Source organism: Mya arenaria, chromosome 15 (genome assembly GCF_026914265.1).
Source record: "Mya arenaria isolate MELC-2E11 chromosome 15, ASM2691426v1".
NCBI classification, from domain to species: domain Eukaryota; kingdom Metazoa; phylum Mollusca; class Bivalvia; order Myida; family Myidae; genus Mya; species Mya arenaria.
In genome coordinates, this window is record NC_069136.1 from 41,270,738 (window position 1) to 41,292,340 (window position 21,603).

Consider the following 21,603-nt stretch of genomic DNA (forward strand, 5'->3'; position numbering starts at 1 on the left):
GAAATATCAGATAATGTTTTACATCTCACCAGTTCTAAAGTGTTAAAAGATAGGAAATATCAGATAATGTTTTACATCTCACCAGTTCTAAAGTGTTAAAAGATAGGAAATATCAGATAATGTTTTACATCTCACCAGTTCTAAAGTGTTAAAAGATAGGAAATATCAGATAATGTTTTACATCTCACCAGTTCTAAAGCGCTAAACGATCGGAAATATCAGATAATGTTTTACATCTCACTATTTCTAAAGCGCTAAAATATATAACCTATATTGCGCGACTTCAACGATTTGTTTTCTAGTAGATTGGATTTTTTCTTATGTAAGAGGAATTCTCATCTGTATTTGACACTCATAGATCAAGTCATTCTACATAATATTTGCAACGATTTATATTTTTATATTAGACAGTAATGTTTCCTAGAAAGCAAGATGGATATCACACAACAGTTCCCGTTCATATAAATCATCTCTCCATTAGCCTCTTGTGTATTTGTGAAATCTGAAATTATGATGCACACGAGGACAGACCAGTTTGCACATCGAACATTCTGGCTAGTTCTAGAATGTGTTATATTCAAATATAGAGTTACATCATTCCGGCGACAATATTGGAGTTTCTGTCTGATTCATTTGGCTAGTAATAAAAATATTTTGATGCATGTATGGTCCATATGTGTTGCTTTGTGCATTGTATACATTTCGTTACGTGTTTGATAGACCCTCGCATTGAGCCTCTAGACAGCGTCATCGTATTGTTACAGATATGGCGACTGGGATTGTCCCGTTTCCAAATCATGGTTTCTGAGTAAATTAGCGAATAACTGGAATAACTGACTCACTATTACAAAGGTGGAAAAATATAGCATATATTGCGAATATGGCATGTTATGCCCTTTACAATGCCTGGTAAATTCTGCTGGTGATCAAAAGTTGGAATTGCGCAGATCAGCAGAACAAATAATAATGTAATGGTCGTTACGGACTCATTAGGCTTGCTTGCTATATTTCCGTCACTGACTTATTGTTAAAAACAAGAAACATACGGTCGTGCGCAAATCATCTGAGTTCAGCGTAGTCAAGATGAATTTGATTTCCATATGTCTTTTGTATGTTATCCACAATGAAATCCACTTACTTTGTAATTGCCTGTGGTCTTTTCCCAGATCAAGCAACACAAATATAACTTTTCTGCAAAATATTCTCAGTTAAACTATTCTGCAATATATTCTCAGTAAAACTATTCTGCAATATATTCTCAGTTAAATTATTCTGCAATATATTCTCAGTTAAGCTATTCTGCAATATATTCTCAGTTAAGCTGTTCTGCAATATATTCTCAGTTAAACTCTTCTGCAATATGTTGTCAGTTAAACTATTCTGCAATAAGTTCTCAGTTAAACTATTCTGCAATATCTTCTCAGTTTGCTATTCTGCAATAAGTTCTCAGTTAAACTATTCTGCAATATATTCTCAGTTAAACTTTTCTGCAATATGTTCGCAGTTAAACTAGTCTGCAATATATTCTCAGTTAAACTTTTCTGCAGTATGTTCTCAGTTAAACTATTCTGCAATATATTCTCAGTTAAACTTTTCTGCAATATGTTCTCAGTTAAACTAGTCTGCAATATATTCTCAGCTAAACTTTTCTGCAATATATTCTCAGTAAAACTATTCTGCAATATATTCTCAGTTAAACTATTCTGCAATATATTCTCAGTAAAACTATTCTGCAATATCTTCTTAGTTAAACTATTCTGCAATATATTCTCAGTTAAACTAGTCTGCAATATGTTCTCAGTTAAACTAGTCTGCAATATGTTCTCAGTTAAACTAGTCTGCAATATCTTCTTAGTTAAACTATTCTGCAATATAATCTCAGTTAAACTATTCTGCAATATAATCTCAGTTAAACTATTCTGCAATATATTCTCAGTTAAACTAGTCTGCAATATGTTCTCAGTTAAACTAGTCTGCAATATCTTCTTAGTTAAACTATTCTGCAATATGTTCTCAGTTAAACTATTCTGCAATATATTCTCAGTTAAACTAGTCTGCAATATGTTCTTAGTTAAACTATTCTGCAATATATTCTCAGTTAAACTAGTCTGCAATATGTTCTTAGTTAAACTATTCTGCAATATATTCTCAGTTAAACTATTCTGCAATATAATCTCAGTTAAACTAGTCTGCAATATAATCTCAGTTAAACTATTCTGCAATATAATCTCAGTTAAACTATTCTGCAATATGTTCTCAGTTAAACTAGTCTGCAATATGTTCTTAGTTAAACTATTCTGCAATATATTCTCAGTTAAACTATTCTGCAATATAATCTCAGTTAAACTAGTCTGCAATATAATCTCAGTTAAACTAGTCTGCAATATAATCTCAGTTAAACTATTCTGCAATATGTTCTCAGTTAAACTAGTCTGCAATATGTTCTCAGTTAAACTATTCTGCAATATGTTCTCAGTTAAACTAGTCTGCAATATGTTCTCAGTTAAACTAGTCTGCAATATGTTCTCAGTTAAACTATTCTGCAATATGTTCTCAGTTAAACTAGTCTGCAATATGTTCTCAGTTAAACTATTCTGCAATATGTTCTCAGTTAAACTAGTCTGCAATATGTTCTCAGTTAAACTAGTCTGCAATATGTTCTCAGTTAAACTAGTCTGCAATATAATCTCAGTTAAACTAGTCTGCAATATGTTCTCAGTTAAACTAGTCTGCAATATGTTCTCAGTTAAACTTTTCTGCAATATGTTCTCAGTTAAACTATTCTTCAATATATTCTCAGTTAAACTATTCTGCAATATGTTCTCAGTTAAACTAGTCTGCAATATGTTCTCAGTTAAACTATTCTTCAATATATTCTCAGTTAAACTATTCTGCAATATGTTCTCAGTTAAACTATTCTGCAATATATTCTCAGTTAAACTATTCTGCAATATGTTCTCAGTTAAACTATTCTTCAATATAATCTCAGTTAAACTAGTCTGCAATATGTTCTCAGTTAAACTAGTCTGCAATATGTTCTCAGTTAAACTATTCTGCAATATAATCTCAGTTAAACTAGTCTGCAATATGTTCTCAGTTAAACTATTCTGCAATATAATCTCAGTTAAACTATTCTGCAATATGTTCTTAGTTAAACTATTCTGCAATATATTCTCAGTTAAACTAGTCTGCAATATGTTCTCAGTTAAACTATTCTGCAATATATTCTCAGTTAAACTAGTCTGCAATATATTCTCAGTTAAACTATTCTGCAATATATTCTCAGTTAAACTATTCTGCAATATATTCTCAGTTAAACTATTCTGCAATATAATCTCAGTTAAACTATTCTGCAATATATTCTCAGTTAAACTATTCTGCAATATAATCTCAGTTAAACTATTCTGCAATATATTCTCAGTTAAACTATTCTGCAATATGTTCTCAGTTAAACTATTCTGCAATATATTCTCAGTTAAACTATTCTGCAATATAATCTCAGTTAAACTATTCTGCAATATATTCTCAGTTAAACTATTCTGCAATATGTTCTCAGTTAAACTATTCTGCAATATATTCTCAGTTAAACTATTCTGCAATATAATCTCAGTTAAACTATTCTGCAATATATTCTCAGTTAAACTATTCTGCAATATATTCTGAGTTAAACTATTCTGCAATATAATCTCAGTTAAACTATTCTGCAATATATTCTCAGTTAAACTATTCTGCAATATAATCTCAGTTAAACTATTCTGCAATATAATCTCAGTTAAACTATTCTGCAATATGTTCTCAGTTAAACTATTCTGCAATATATTCTCAGTTAAACTATTCTGCAATATATTCTCAGTTAAACTAGTCTGCAATATAATCTCAGTTAAACTATTCTGCAATATGTTAGAACAAGAGACCAGAAAAAAACGAAGACGCTAGAACACTATTTTCCCTTCTAGTATCCTAAAATCTGATTACAAAGTTATTATAAAAATCATATCAGGTCGCTAAAGAATTGCTAAGCTTTTATGTGACTGATTTTTTTGGGTAAAACTAAGGCCAAAGTATAATTTTCTGAAATGATAAGAGTATGATCGTGTTGTTGAAATTATTTGTGGAAAAGAAACAAGGGAATAAGTGTTTGTTTTCTCATTCAGTGTGTTTTCACTTCTTTACAACATGATTCAATATTGGAAAATAACAGAACAGAACAGAATGTTTATTTAACTTAAGCATATATACCTCATCGTCAAAGCAAATGTAAATATTAAATATTGCATGCATGAAAGACCAAAATGACTACATTTACATTATTTACAAACAGGTTATACAATATCTTATATGACTTAAGAAATACTGTATGTTAGGATGTCGTTATGGGTGCTTTTATATATTTAAGTCTCTTGTTTTAAAGCATTGGTACAGAAAATGGATTATTTTATTAACAAAGGTTTATCATCAGAATTCAGTTATGATGTTAATGTTACCATACTCGGATTTCTGACATAATATTTAGGAATAGTATTCTGTCGTATATCATTTGACAATGAGCAAACTAATACAAAATAAAATTAATCTACAATATCATTTAAATTACACAGTGTACATCTTGTCTATAAATATTGATATGTCTCCCTAGTTCAATATTTAAATTTTGGGAGGATATTCTGCGTTTATCTAAAATATTTATAATTTTGAATGTTCCTGTAAAACAACGCAAGTTGACAATTTGAGCGTTACCTTTATTTCCTTATACAAATACAAGGATGAATGTGTCCCCATGCCAACCTGTTATAATTTTATACACATCTCTTTCTATTTCTTGGTGACAGAGATACATTTTGTAATCGTTGAGCACGCGAAAGTCATTAATCAGTCAATGCATTTGTTTAGAATCCCTCTGACATAATGTACCAACCAGCAAATTTGCAAATTGTTATGGACTTAAAACAGATTATTGTTTAAAAATATACAAAAAAGTACAGCTAAAAAAGATTCCGAGTGTAAAATGTGAATGCGACATTCTCAATGCTCTTGAGTAAACATATGCTTGTTTTATGTAAATGATAGTATTGAATCGTATTTCGTTTGATTTTTGCTTAGCATCTAGCTCTGGTGCTGGATATCATAATCGATAATCGAATCGAAATTGAAAATCAAAATCGATGATGGAATCGGAAATAATCGGAATTGTATTTCCTTACAGAAATGTTTATTTCAACAATTTCTATTTCTAAAACATTTTAAATTACCAAACAAATTGAAAACACAATATAAAAAATACTTAAATTTTGACTGTCTTTGTATATTCATAGCATCAAATTTAATATAATAACTATGATGGATTTTGTTTTATAATATACGTGTAGTTTATGGTTATTAAATTAAAACAATACGATAAATAACGATTTTTGACGATCATTAAAGATTATCATTAATGTTTGGCGCCCATCTAAGATTACTCGATTTCATTCCATCATCGCGCCATCATTACCGGTAGTGGTGCCAAACTACAACCACAGGTGTCTTTGTTGTACATATTGACTGGCACTGTGTTCCATGCGTATATGACTACTATGTTTTTGAATTTGAAATCATTTTTGTTATTTTGTTTATGCGAACATCCTCTCTCATTTAAGTCGCATATATTACTTTCTACTGGATGGAAACAATAAAAATACAACGGATAAACTGAAACCCTTATTCATTTGGAAAAATAGGATGGCAGGCGTAGAATGGCAGAATAAAGTCAATTTACAGTTATACGTATTTTGAAAGTCCGTGTCGCCATTATTGGCTTCTAGGGTATGGATCATCACTCAACCATGTGACATTTTCCAACGAAAGGAAATTTTGTAGACAAAATTAGCGTGGTGAAATGGTATAGATGTGTTTCACACAAGCACGCACGCACTCACGCATTTTTATTTCCATTCATACTCGTCGATTTATATTTTTTAATGTCTATACAATATCCTTAGTGCTAATGTTAATCTTAGGGCGTTTTTGCTAATACCAAATCAGTTTCAGTTTTAGTTTCAATGGTTTCGGTAGTTTCGATACCGGTTTTGGTAGTTTTGCTTGAAGTAACAAATGTATGGTTTTGTGAACAGTTTCAACAACATGGTGGAGCTTCTGCATGTAGCCATCATTTCTTTCTAATTATAAATATTACCTTTTTCATTTAGCTACTTTGCCCATTGTAAGGCATTGTTATAAAAAATATTGAGTTTCAATAAATGTGGTTGATCACATTCCGCCATGTTGTTTTCAAAGTAAACTAGTTTTCGGATGGAACGAACCGATGAAACCGCCTCCGGTAGGGGTTTCGATAGTTTCAAAATCCGGTTTCGGTTTTCGTTAAAAACCCCTGATCAAACTGGTTTGGTTTAATTTGAAACAGTCATAACAAAAGCACAGTTCGTGAAACCGATATAAAACCGAAACCAGTTTAATACCAACAAAAACGTAAAGTCTTGTAGGCTATGCTCTCTCTTTATATTACATGTGCTAAGCATACACTGTCTCAAAACGTTTACAAGAACTAGCAACCATATGATAGATAGCGAACAGACCGACCTAACAGTTGGACAATATATGTGTTAATATATATTGTGTATATAGCACGAAATGTCATTCACAGTGTCTGGTAATCGTTCTGCTTGTAATAGATTTGCTACAGAATTAAAAGAAATACCCTGTCTTTTAGTTGGCCGCGTGTATACAGTTGATGAATTTGTTTAATAAAACTTGTTTACCAAAATCAGATTTTCTCAGATGTTCATTCATTTCACGGAGATCGATTCTGACGAATGCACCAAAAATGGTTCATAAAGTATTTTTCACTACCATGGCTTACTTGGAAGGCCACACCAGTTTGGTGTTTGCAATTTTAGGTTTGCCAATGACAATCGAGGTTTTTTCAAATATTATGTTGATTTAATTTTACGTAGATCGATTCCCAAGCATGCACCAAAAAACACCACCAAATAAGTTAAAGACATTATTTTTTTATTTAAATAGATATTTACCAAAATGTTAAGACTGACTTACAATTAAAACTCATTTTCTCCCCTTTGTAACAGGAACGAGCGAAAAATAGTTAATACTATAAGTATTTCGAAGGGTGGTGTTCATATTTTTAATTTGAATTCCTTATAGTGTCGCTACGCCACCCGTGATAAATTGATTTTGGTGTTCACTTGGTGAAATATGTAACGAATCTATCCCAAACCAACATTTATCTATTATATCACTAGACATACATTTGTTAAAGCGTTTACAAGTATAAACTAAAATACAATCGTTAGTGAAAAGATTGGCTAAATCATAATTCCACACATCTTATTTTTATTTTGTAAAAGTAACTTAATTTTCTTCAGCTTGTCTGGTGATATTTGTGTTAGTGACAATACATTATGGTGTTACGCAAATCACAAGAACAATATTTGATAGTTTATTAAAGTCTCATCAATACAACATATATACATCACCTATTAAACATATATAGAACAAAGATTAATGTCCTGTCTGTCAGCTTGGGACGGTCGTTGCCATCTCATTAGGTCTGAGTGATATCAAGTATTAAGTAAGTTTGTTCGAACATCTTGTTTCTCTTAGTAAAGTTATATTCAGATATTTACAAACGAATGAGTGTAGTCAAGAATTAAATTAGATTTCCAGACCTCTTATGTTTGATACACACAAGTAAACTAACTTAAAACTGCATTTAACGGAGGTATTATACATAGAATAGGCAACAATCGTTGTTCTTCTTTTTATATTTGATCAACATTCCGGAAGCAAGTGTTCTTATGTTGCATATTTGCAACAATTGGTATTTTGTTTGACGTGTTTATATGGAAATTGAGGTGTTCATAAATATTTAATTACATCAAAATAGCAGCTTATGTGCCTTTAACCAGTTGGATTTTAATATTGTTACCTTTTCTAAACATTTCAGCTTAACTAAAATTTACAGGTCCATGAAACAGGATGATGTGAAACAGGACAGCCTGTCAACTATTGGCAATTATTGTGACGTCAACCACCTCACTCCTCTCCCGGAGGAATATTTACAAATTAACGCTTTGTTATCGAACAGAACAGATTGTTTCTAACATACGAGGAGTTCTAAGTAATAGTTAGCTGACATGAAGTTAATTAATGAATAAGAATTGGCAGAGTGAGCGTATCGAACATGCCTTTCTTATTCATTAAGAAATTACTTCATGTCATGTAACTGACTACGAATACAACCTCATAGACGACATTAATATATCATAGGAAGCAAGACGAATCGCACATAACAGTTTCTGCACATACATATCATCTCTTTTTTAGCCTCTCGTGTATTTGTGAAATATTATATATTTATCCATGCGAGGAGAAACCAGTTCGCACATTGGAATTACTTCCTAAAAAATCAGGCAACTTTCTGAAGGTGTTCTGGTTGAAAATGGAAAAGGTAACACTTTTATTCAAGCGGTAATACTGGAGTTTATTTCCGAAATATGTGGCTAGTTATACATACTATGTCCCTACGTATTTGAATGGCCTTCGCCTGATGCCTCTTGATAGTGTCATCGTATTTTTATGGCTACTGGGCATGACCCTGTAGTTTCTATTAATCATTATAACACTAGATACACGTTTAAAAAAGATTAGGTGTCTACGTATTTAGCGAACGTAATGACCTTAATATCTGAAATAACTAACTCTTTTATTATACAGGAGGCAGCATAGGCTTTATCGTATGCTATCATATATTCTGAATATGGCGTTAAAGTCCTTCACAATGCCTGGTAAATTCTGCTGGTGACCAACAGTTATTGTGTTACGCAGATAACCAGGAAAAAGACGGTCGTTACTGGCTCATTAAGCCTGCTTGGTATATTTCTGTCACCGACGTATTGTTAAAGATCAGAAATATACGGCCGAGCACAAATTATCTGAGTTCAGAGTATTCAAGCAATGAATTTGATTTCCATATGTCTTTTGTATGTTATCCACAAGAAAATCCACTTACGTTGCCTGCGGTCTTTTTTTCGCTCAAGCATCATCACATGCAACTTTTCTGAAATATTTTCTTAGTTTAACTTAAGAACAAGAGATCTTACAAGATCTTATGATTATGTTACCCGGTTCAGCCCACGTCCTGCCATACATAATTGCTATGTTGCTCAGCTTAAATGCAGTGTACTATTATAAATAATAAATAGGAATATTTCGCTTGTTTTCTTGTTAAACTTACAAACAGGAAGCCAGTATAACGAAGAAAACTTAGATGAGAGAACGGTATCTTTCCGTCTGAAATTCTAGAATCTGATAACAAAGTTATAATAACACTAATATCAGGTTGCTGGAAATCTTCTTAGCTTATTATACGACTTAAGTGATTTTTGAACCCAGGCCAAAGTATTATTATCCTTTATTGCATATCATTGCTTGTTATGTACGCAGATCAGGTGTTTTATAAATGTGTAATGTGATAGAAATATTAAATATATAGCAGATATGTTGCACGTATAACTGAAAAAGCAATTAACTAATAAATTGCTGCACACATTGAAATGCAATATTCGTGCTTTTGAAACTATTGGTGGAAAAACAAGAGAAGAAACTTTTATTTTGAAGCTGTGTTACGAAATGATTGGATATTGGAGATAGAGATACAAAAAAAATACATTTTGCAATCGTGGTGCACGCGCAAATCATTAATAATTCAATGCATTGTCACTTTGCGTTTAGAATCCTTTTGAAATAATCTACCAACCAGATTGCAAATTGTTTCGGACTTACAACTGATTTTTGTATAAAAAATGAAATACAAAAAAGTATTGTTAGGAAAGATTCCGAGTGTATAATGTGAATGCCATTGAGTAAACATATGTTTGCATATATTTAAATGCTACTGTACCCTTTCGATACCAAAAGCATTAACTAGAACTCTCCTTCATTAGGAAAAGCATAATACAAAACTTTATAGAAAGTTCAACTTTACGGTGATAGCGAGGATGTGATGTTCAAAATAATCATAAAAAGTGTCAAGTAGTGTATACTACAGATACATTTTCAATCTTAGGTAAATCCATAAAAATATATATCATCAAATGCATATACAACATATTAGATTGATGACAATAATACACCCAGACCTCAGTACCATAGCGCAAATGAATATATATCAGTGGTAATTTCCTCGGATACTGGTAACCGGTCTTTCCTTAGTGCAAGGTCAAGGTCAAGCAATCATATGTATTTAATTAACTACGCAAGGCCGCATCAATATGAATTGAATAGATTTTTACAAAAACGAAAGGAAGTACTAGAGAAAAACCCATAACCCCCCCCCCCCCCATTTTAACAGGAGCGAGCGAGCGAGCGAAAAAAGTTTATTTGATACTAAGAATGGGAGTGTTTATTATTAAAAACTTAAATCTTCCGTTTTAGTGTAATTCAGAAGTTTATCAATATTGACTTAAGGGAATAAAAAGGCATGGATTCACACATTGTTACACTTTGCTCGACATTTCATTGATTTGAAAACGTTATTATAGCGTTTTTTACAATGCTGTTTACAATTGCATACAATAACAGGTGTTTATCATAAAAAAGGTTTCTTAGAAGTTATATATGTTGTTCAGAACTTTATAAATGCTGATCGATGAGGCATTTGTGATCCATCAAGGTTTATAGACTAAAAAGTCTTAAGTATGTCATGGATTTTCCTGGCAATATTTTTGATATAAATTAACCCCATTAGAAACATAAAAGCCTGACAGACAGCCTGTCCACCCCCCGGACTTTGATGTTTTCAAGTACTTTTCGTTTTAGCCCGAAGGAAATGAATTGCATCTACAACTTGACACTGTAATATCCGCATAGCAGAACTGCCGAGAATGTCTTATTTAGGTTGCACTCGATGGCCTAGTATTGCGTATTGTACAACGATATCTAGACAGTCATATATCATAGGAAGTAAGAAGGACCGCACACAGACATACATACAAATCAATTATCCACAAGTCACCTGTGTATTTGTGAAGTCTTCAGTTGTGATACATACGTGCAGCAGTCAGTTTTAAGGCTCAAGGCAATTAATTATGGGAGATACAGTGAATACTCATGAAATAAAGCTTTTAGTGCTCACTCGGTGAAATATATAACTTTACATATACACTTTATATCTTTCACTGAAACAATTTTGCTTTATATCACTGGTCAAAATCGCTTACAAATATGAACTGAAATACGACCGTAAGTGAAAAGATTGACTTAATTATAAGTCCACATAATATAACTTGAATATGTCAATGTCAAGTAATGTCATTTAGAACATTTAAGTTATGGTATTAGACAGATAACCAGTTCAAAGATAAATGCCCTGTCTGTCAGGTTGCGACGGTCTTTGTCGGCTCATTAGGACTGTGTGATATCAAATTGGTAATTTCGTTTGGAAATATTGTATATCATAAGTCAAGTTGAAAATCAGACATTTACAAACGAATGCAATATCTACAAAGTTGGAGTAGAGACAAGAAACAATTAGATTTCCATGCGTCTTCTGTATGATAGACACAAGGAAAATGACTTACACTGTACTTGCCTGTGGTCTCTTTTACATATAAAAACCAGTAGTTATTCTTCCTTTCAACCAAGGTTATATCGTTTTGCTTTTCTGTAAAATTTACTGGAAATTGCTTCAAGTCATGCCTTTGCATACTTTGTATTTGCTATAAGCATGTTTATATTTTGTGTGCAATAAATAAATCTGAGTTGAGTTGAGTAGGCAACAGGTGCAGTTCTTCGTTTTGCAATATGTTTTAGCTAAATTCAAGATTCAAAAACCATACTCACTCAGACACTCAGTGCGTGTTTGTTTTGACACTGTTATTCAAAATCATTACATACACATGTATAACAAACATACATTTTGAGTGGTTAACCTTAAAGTACTTATTAAATAATGCATTTATGGAAAATATTGATTTCTGATAACAAGATTTTAACCGTGTAGTTAATAGCTGAAAACGCAATAATATTAAATGATTGGTAAATGCTTAAAGTTTACAGTGCTCATCTATCATCTCATGAGGTAGAAATACCGTGTTCTCTGCACCTATCTTTCAAATTAAAGCCGGTATCCTTCATAAGAACCATTGTTTTCGATATTTATTCATCCTTTTTGGTACATCGAAACAATTGTATTTATTGTGGAAAATCTTATTTGGGAGTAAAAGTGCATCTTAAAGTTTGTTTTTAAATGTGTTAAGTCTACTGGCTTTATAGATGTTACCGGTAAAGCGTCTAATGGACTTATCCTGATAGATGCTATCGGTAAAGCGTCTACTGGACTTATCCTGATAGATGCTATCGGTAAAACGTCTACTGGACTTATCCTGATAGATGTTATCGGTAAAGCGTCTACTGGACTTATGTTGATAGATGCTATCGGTAAAGCGTCTACTGGACTTATCCTGGTAGATGCTATCGGTAAAGCGTCTACTGGACTTATCCTGGTAGATGCTATCGGTAAAGCGTCTACTGGAATTATCCTGGTAGATGCTAACGGTAAAGCGTCTACTGCACTTATCCTGGTAGATGCTATCGGTAAAGCGTCTACTGGACTTATCCCGATAGATGCTATCGGTAAAACATCTACCGGGTTTGTTATGCAAGTATGACCTCATAATGCCCAGGAGATAGTCCTGTTGTTACAAGCCATTGGGACATCCTCGTGGATTAGAGTTCCCTTTTCCCATTCAATGACTGTCACATATTTAGGCCATTTTTTTCTCTCCCCTGATTTCCCATTGTTAAACAATAAATGTTTAAGCATTGTAGATGTTCACATGAACTAATCATGTTTTCAATAAAACAGTATGTAAAAAAATCTGGTATTTAAGCATTTCACCACGTTTGAATTGCCTTTAGTTAACATACCATATTTAATTTTAACAATTAATTAGACATAATTTTATTAAGTTATCTGAAAGAAGGTAAATACATATCACGTAAAAACCTCTCGTGATTTTAAAAGGTAAATTGATATCGCTTTGCACTTGAACGCATGTCATTTAACTCCGTCGTAATATTTGCCATTATTTGTATGATTTAAGAATAAGTTTCTCAACAACATAATTTCGTTCGGGCCGCAATAATAATCATGGGACAGGTGCATCGAACAGAAAAGATTGTTTTCATTACATAAAGTATAGAAGGAACAACCATACGGATATTCCCCTTTAAAACGATGACACCGTGAGAGAAACTGGGACGCAATGTTGGACGAATATACGACTACTTTGTGAGTTTGACCGCGCTTGTACATCTTGTTAAAGCAATTATTCCGGACCATCTAACTCCGGATTAATGACAATGTTTCGAGAGACAGAGAAAGAGACATTTTGCTTCCGGTACAATACAGAACAAATGCCCTTAGTTGGAAAATGGCAGCTTACCATAAGCGACCTATCCATGTCTATGATTTAAACCCAAGCGATAGTGCCTTCACAAAACCTAAAGCGAATGAAAGGTCCCATAATGTAGAAACATGTTTGCTACGCCTATATTAAGTGCAATACTTGATTTATATGTTTGCTATACGACAAAATAGACTATAATCATAAAGTATGCATTTTTTAAAAATCGATATTAGTTATTAACATATCGGTGTACTTTTCGGGAACACAAAGTATATATAGGACAGATAAAGTTTCTAGAACAGTGCTGTTTATATTGATCACAAGGGGAAACCTTCATGCAGCTACGATGTTTCTGGTAGGCATACAATACAACGTAAGGTTTAGTTTGAACTAATGAAAATGTAGTCTCATTGAAATTTGGTTAAACGCCAGCTGTATATTGCCTTTTGTGCGCATGTGCACTGATAGTAATTTCCCAGATATCACTTTACTGTTTTAATATATATACAAAAAAATGTATATCTATATACATGTATGTAACCTAACTGTTCCTAAATTAAAAAAGGGGGTATAACAACATTAGCGACCTACTTTCGGCCTCAGGAAGCCACGGCGATGGCCCAGTAGACGAAATATTGGTAGGCTTAATGTTATAACGAAGATTGTGTCGAAAAGTTTTCATGAACAATTAATGGGATTATCATAGTTAATGACTTACTATCAGCCGCCCGGATGTCGGCCACGCTAATGGGGCAGACGACAATATTTTGGTGATTTATATATAACTGTTACTATAACGGATAGGGATTTATCACAATGAGTGACCTACTTACGGCTACTGGGTCCACAGCCACGATGATGGCACTGAAGACGAGACACTGGACCAGGGAGATGGGAGGCATACCGGAACCCATCGCTCCCGTCTGGTACACTCCGTACAGAGAGGGGCCTGGGGACAATAAACATAACATGATTTAGAACACAACACATATCTTTATCGCCGTCTATGTTGAAAGCTACTGGCTAGGGATGTGGGAACTTATACAGGATAGTGGGGCAAGAGTAGTGCGTGATATTTCATCTTGATTTGTTAAAGCATTTCTAAAGAAGGTCGGTACCTAATGTATTGAAACAAGAAATGACGTCATGAACATACCAGAAATTACCGGATATGACATCACAATTTAAAAAAAGCTAATTTTTATATCATATTTGTATGCATCCTACTTATAAACATAATTCAAACGATCGGATGTATCTGTTGTTTTAAATGATCCCGGGCACTATATTACTGAAACGCATATAGCGCGGAAAGTGGCATTGTTTTCCGCTCACCACTAAGGTATGTGAAACAGGTAAGTCGTATTGGCTGCAAAAACATGTGATGAAAAGAATCTGACACTCGTAATCATATAAGACCTGATCTTATTCAACTCGTCCAGGGAAATATGTAAACAAGTTTGCCAAAGGCTCGCTTACTAACATACTTCCTGAACTCGTTGAATTATATTGTATATTATATGACAACTTGTGACAGATCATATATATATATATATATATCCAATAATATTAAATAAAACATAATTTCAAATCATGCATTTGAAAAAAAAATATCCGATGACTACACTCACCAATCATGAAGCAGTTGAGAACTGTTCCCTGAAACATACACGTAACGAGTTAAAAAGCAACACAATTTCCTCTTAGACCACACATACAACAGATAGCTAAGGTAACAAGTTCCTCTTTAGATAAAAAGAAACACAAATTCATTTGTTTTTTTTTAATGTAACAATTTCTCATACAATGGACTACTATTGAGGTAACACTTTCCCATTTGAACACACATGTAACTGGATAATTGGGGTATATATCACATAAAACATACATGTACCGTAACATATATAATATAATAACACTTTCCTGGAAAGTTCCGTAATCTTATGTTATTTAGGTGATACATTTTTTCAGGAATTGTAACTAATTGTCAGAGACCATGCAAAGTCATGAAGCAGCGATGGCGGCGACGCAATCCCCAGTTTTATCGACCCCCCCCCCCCCCCCCCCCCAACTAATTTGGCAAATCTTACCATCAACAGAATGTAATGTAATTTAACCAAATTTGTGCAAATTTGTTCTGTTGTGAAACACAAATATCTGTCATCAATCGAATTACAGAAATTGGTTGTTTCATTGTCTTAGAATTATGAGACAGACAACTCGCTGTATTTTCTAATAAATCACGCAGATAAATAGTGCAATAATGTTTTCAGAACAATCCACTTTTTTATTTTACGACAAGAAACCTTTTACAGGATGGAAAAAAGAGGACATAATAAGCATATTGTGATTTCATTCAAAACGAAACATAATTACTGCATTCCTGAGCCAGATTATGTCAGAATTGTCTGCTTGTTAATAGCAGAGTTACAGCTACTTCTACCGGGGTGCCGCATGATGGCTTTGATTCTGTTCCAAGTGCATACTTTCAAACAATATAAAATAACATAGTAACGACCTAAGACTATATGTATAGGGATTTGACGATTATGCTGGCGTCCCATTCACTGCTAATTAATGCATGTTATCAGCAAGGCATTTAGTTCAAATTAACATGCAGTAATCGCTTACACTAGTTTAGGTTTAAATTTGTTAAAAAACGATAAAACATAAAACAAGTATTGTGATGAGAAAGTATACATGTAAACTAAAATAGATTTATTTTTATTTTTTATTTATTATATGTATCTTAAACTGATTTTATTAATTAACAGTGCTGGGCAAAATAACTTTCGCAATTACTTAGTATACCAAACCATACCGCAAGCTATCCTGATCGACAGTTGGACCGACCTAACTGAGCGCGGGGCAATGATGATGATGATGATGATGATGATGATGATGATGATGATGACGACGACGACGACGACAATAATAATAATAATAATAATAATAATAATAATAATAATAATAATGATGATGATGATGATGATGATGATGATGATGATGATGATGATGATGATACTACTACTACTACTACTACTACTACTACTACTACTACTACTACTACTACTACTACTACTACTACTACTACCACTACCACTACTACTACTACTACTACTACTACTACTACTACTACTACTACTACTACTACTACTACTACTACTACTCCTACTACTACTACTCCTACTACTACTACTACTACTACTACTACTACTACTTCTACTACTACTAATACTAATAATACTAATAATAATAAGCATCATCATAATAATAAGAACAATAATATTAACAATAATCCCATAGATCTATAATTACTATGTACGACTAATTGTAAACAAAGTACGAGGCCTACATCCATATATGTTGCAGGCCAACATTTTGCACAGGTCAATTTAGGTTTTCTTAATGCAGGAGGATTTAATGGGCATAACACTTCGGCTTACCAGAACTGCATAGACCATCACTGTCCCCACGTTGTCGTAAAATGTCCGGTCGTGCAGACTGTAGGCAGACTCCAGGATTATCCTGAAATATAGGAGAAGGGTTATCCTGCAATATAGGAGAAGGATTATCCTGAAATATAGGAGAAGGATTATCCTGAAATATAGGAGAAGGGTTATCCTGCAATATAGGAGAAGGATATCTGAAATATAGGAGAAGGATTATCCTGAAATATAGGAGAAGGGTTATCCTGCAATATAGGAGAAGGATATCTGAAATATAGGAGAAGGGTTATCCTGAAATATAGGAGAATGGTTATCCTGCAATATAGGAGAAGGATATCTGAAATATAGGAGAAGGATTATCCTGAAATATAGGAGAAGGGTTATCCTGCAATATAGGAGAAGGATATCTGAAATATAGGAGAAGGGTTATCCTGAAATATAGGAGAATGGTTATCCTAAAATATAGGAGAAGAGTTATCCTGAAATATAGGAGAAAGATTATTTTAAAATATAGGAGAATGGTTATCCTTAAATATAATAGAAGGGTTATCCGGAGATATAGGTGAAGGGTTATCCTGAAATATAGGAGAAAGGTTATCCTGAAATAATGGCGAGGTATTATCCTGAAATAAAGGAGAAGTATTATCCTGCAATATAGGAGAGGGATTATCCTGAAATATAGGAGAAGGGTTATCCTGAAATATAGGAGAAGGGTTATCCTGAACTATAGGAAAAGGATTATCCTGAAATATAGAAGAAGGGTTATTCTGAAATATGGGAGAAGGATTGTTTTGAAATATAGATCACTCAAGTGTGTAGCAAAGAAAAAATGAAACTATGACACTCAATTTACGACTATAACCGACTAAGATCTTATTTGAAACGGACCAAGGTCATAATACCGAACCACAGATCAGTGTTAATAGATACTTGTTGAGAAGTTTCTCATAACGGAAATGTAATTTACTTAGTTTGAGTTTACGAATTAGAAGTAAATTAATTTCTTTAGTTAAATGAAATGAACGCTAGGTGGCGTTGTAAGTTAGCACGAGGAAAACGAGGTATTGGTCAGTGAATTGGTCATTCAGTTTCGGACAGTCAAACGGACAAGACTTAACTTTTTTTAAAAGATTTAGAGTTTTTGATGGGCCTTGTATTGCATGGTTATAAATGTTTCACGATTGTGGATATGTATAACAAATACAACATATATTTTCATAGTTTGTGGAAACGTTTCAATTTGTAGAATGTCTTAGTGTATTCGATATTGATAACTTGAAATATATGTATGTTTCTGATTGTATTTACATGTGTGTGCATTATGTTGTTCAGTTGACTGTCCAGATGCTTATTCAAATACAGAATTTGCATTTCTCAAAATGTTGTTCGTTTTTTGTTAGAAAAAACTAGTATCCACCACAAATATAGTGGTCAGTCATAAGTCTTAAGGTGTGTGTGTCAAGGTCATGAGGTCAATGAAATAAGTGAATGGAGTTGTACGTCAGGAACACTTGTTGATATAACAGTTTCGTAAAAGACTTAACGGAACTATTTCTAAAAATGTTTTAAATGGAATCCGAAAAATACATATGGAATTAAGTATCTAAACGCATGATATTTACTACATGAAACCATGCTTCGTCAAAAAAGTGTCATTTCTGTTCATTATTTTTATAATTGTAATTGATTCCGTTAATTGATAAATGTAATTTTGAAAATGATTATCACTTATAATCAATGAAAGTAACCGATCAGAATACCAAACATCTACAGAGATCAGTGTTTATAGATACTTGTTCAAATGAAGCTACTTTTTCATAACACAACACTTGTTGATATTAAAGTTCGTTGGAAAGATTTTCCAGACTATATAAAACTATTTTCCAGACGTGTCTGTTTTTGCATTGTGTCCGCAATAATTCATATGAAATAAAGGTTCCTGGACGTTTAAGTTGTCCCCCCAAAAATGCTGCTTATTCGGAACGATGCCATGTCAACACCTCCCTGGTGTACGGTTCCCACATAGGCCAGAGGAATTCGCTCTCAGGGAATTAAAGTCTAGACATAAACCATATTTTGACCATGATTACACTGAAACCACAGCGGAGCTTCATTAAAGCCTATAATAAAACAAGATGAATCTCATGCAGGCTTCGCTGTTCAAATAACCGAGAAATCGGACAGCATAATTAAATACAGTGCTGACACGCGTACAGCGTCGGTGAAATCAATAAAAAAGTCCTAATGCAGGATTCACTTGGAGGCCAGAACACAAACTTGCATAGTTTGATACCAACGGCCACACTTCAGCGGGTTCAGTAACTACAAATACTTAGAAAACAGGTATCTAATTTCAAAATCAATTGCTTAATACTTGTTATTATTTATAATTACTTTCTTTAACTCACTTCCGTGCACATCGTATTCAAGGATCACTAAAACAGCTGGGACCAAACTACTCCAACTACTCTGTCTAATTATGAGATTAAAAGGAAAAGCTTCCATTTCATGAGAATGCTCAATGTCACTCATGCCCTTGTTGAACAATATATATAGCCCGGAATTAACTTAACTGGGTTTTCCCATGCCGGTACAAATAAAAGGTGAATATCGAGCTATTGAAATTCATGTAACAGTCCAATGACTCTATTGTCTCCGAAGTAACGTGTGTATATAACAACGGTTTAATTTTGTTTGTATCGGAGGATTAGGCTGGGAAAACCCGAATAACTATAATTCCGGGCTTAAACTATTAGGACCTTCCTTCTTCCGCCTTAAGTGCCTCCAATTTACAACCTCACCTCGTTTAAATGTTTTCGGTGTATGCTAAAGAGGTCCTTAATTAAACACAATTACATATGTATGTCAAGAAGACGGACATTGCTTCTTGTGAAAATGTGAAGAAATGGACACAGTTTCATACACAATTACAACTCTGATATCCCTTCCGTGTTAACAAGTCATAAGTTAACGTGCTAACCTAATAGTCTATAATAGATACTAACGGTGGATGTAGGTAAAGGAAGAATATATCTCTAAGCTAACATGATAACTTAGTATAGACTTACGGTGGAATATATTTGTAATTGCCAGCCCTGAGTTAACATGATAACTAAAAACTTACGGCAAAAATAGGTAGAAGAAGGATATATCTGTGTCTACCAGCCCTAAGTTAACAAAACATAGTAAGGACTTACGGCGGAAGTAGGTAGAGGAAGAATAGATCGGAATCCAGGGTTGGCCGTAGTGTTTCGTGGCTGCTGCCCGCCGGTATCACACCGCTGGAAAACAACATGTTTCTTATACAGTGCATCTATAAAAAGTGTTGGTTGAAGTTGAAAACTAATATTTGTTTGTTTGTAAATGTCGATCCTATTTACTCGCACACTGTAACTACTCTTTGATCTGATATAATGTGAAATCTACCAACGTATACGTGACAGGTACATATTTCTTCCACAAGTAATGACATGTAGGTGTCGTTGGAATGGGTGCTTGACATAGGTTTTGTTGACCACCGGAGGGTACGACTAGATTAACCACGCATGCGTGGGTGGCTTTCTCGATGACTTAGTAGGGATGCAAGTTATTGCAGCGGTGTTTCTAACTTTATATGTGCTATATGATCGTGTATAGTATTTGATAACAATGTGTACTCTTAAGATCTCTTCTTTTTCGTTTCGAACAGGTATTTAATGCATGCTAAACATTGAAACTGTATTTCGACTTGCATTTTCTTATTTTTGTAATTATTTGTTTTTGTAATTATGTTTGTACCATATTTTACATGCTTAACTGATGTTACTATTGTAACATTTTGCACATTTGTAATATTAATATTTGTTGTCTTGGGCCGGTGGCCTTTAGCAAATAAAATATTGAACATGTATGCATTGAAAACAGTACTGATAATTAGAGCAACAAACCGTCAAAAATGAATCTCCACGTTTAACATCTTGTGTAACAGAAACATCTTGTTACATGTATACGTATTTTATATTTAGTACTGCATTGTTTAATTGTCTTTTTTCATTGTCAGTGACCTAGTTCCATTGTTAGTGACCTAGTTCCATTGTCAGTGACATGTATCCATTTTCAGTGACCTAGTTCCATTGTTAGTGACCTAGTTCCATTGTCAGTGACCTAGTTCCATTGTTAGTGACCTAGTTCCATTGTCAGTGACCTAGTTCCATTTTCAGTGAACTATTTTCAGCGACATATATTCTTTACATGGAACTGTGTTTTTCCTCTATACTATTTTTTTTCATTAAGAACGATCTTAAATTTCCATTTATTCCTTATAGAGACGTTCTAGATGATTAATTAATTATAATAAATTAAGATTCCTCCAGAATTTAAGATAATGTTCTTTAATGATTTTGTAATATGTTCTGAAATATTTTTATTTGGTATATAAAGGCAAACTTCTTTAATCTTGGGGAGAGAGAGCAAACTAAAAGTTTCTATAAAAGTTTCACCAGCGCTTGAACATTTCTAATTATTTTGTGAGGATTCGTATCATTTTAATTGAATTATTCTGAAAGTGTTCCTATTCTGTGGATATTAAAAATACCAGTAACATTGAAGACTTTTTGTGAACCTTTATTATTCTTTATTGTTTGTCTTTAAATTCGCATATAACACGAGCACCTACTTTATGAATATGATTTATTTCTTCTCTTTTTTCTTTTTTCTTCTCTTTTTTCTAATAATATAACGAATATTACTTA

The 21,603-nt window shown here is 33.2% G+C and overlaps 1 protein-coding gene across 13 annotated transcripts in view; it reads right to left on the minus strand.

The window, feature by feature from the left end:
- The window catches only part of LOC128219835 (Na(+)/H(+) exchanger beta-like), a 134,882-nt gene that overhangs the window by 54,619 nt on the left and 58,660 nt on the right, over positions 1 to 21,603 (minus strand). For all 13 annotated transcript variants that reach the window (XM_052927927.1, XM_052927915.1, XM_052927925.1 and 10 more), the window contains 4 exons: positions 20,071 to 20,154; positions 16,871 to 16,952; positions 15,056 to 15,083; positions 14,258 to 14,373 (listed from right to left, as the gene is read on the minus strand). In XM_052927927.1, coding sequence (XP_052783887.1) covers positions 14,258 to 14,373; positions 15,056 to 15,083; positions 16,871 to 16,952; positions 20,071 to 20,154 — 310 coding nt within the window. The remainder of the gene's footprint in view (positions 1 to 14,257; positions 14,374 to 15,055; positions 15,084 to 16,870; positions 16,953 to 20,070; positions 20,155 to 21,603) is intronic.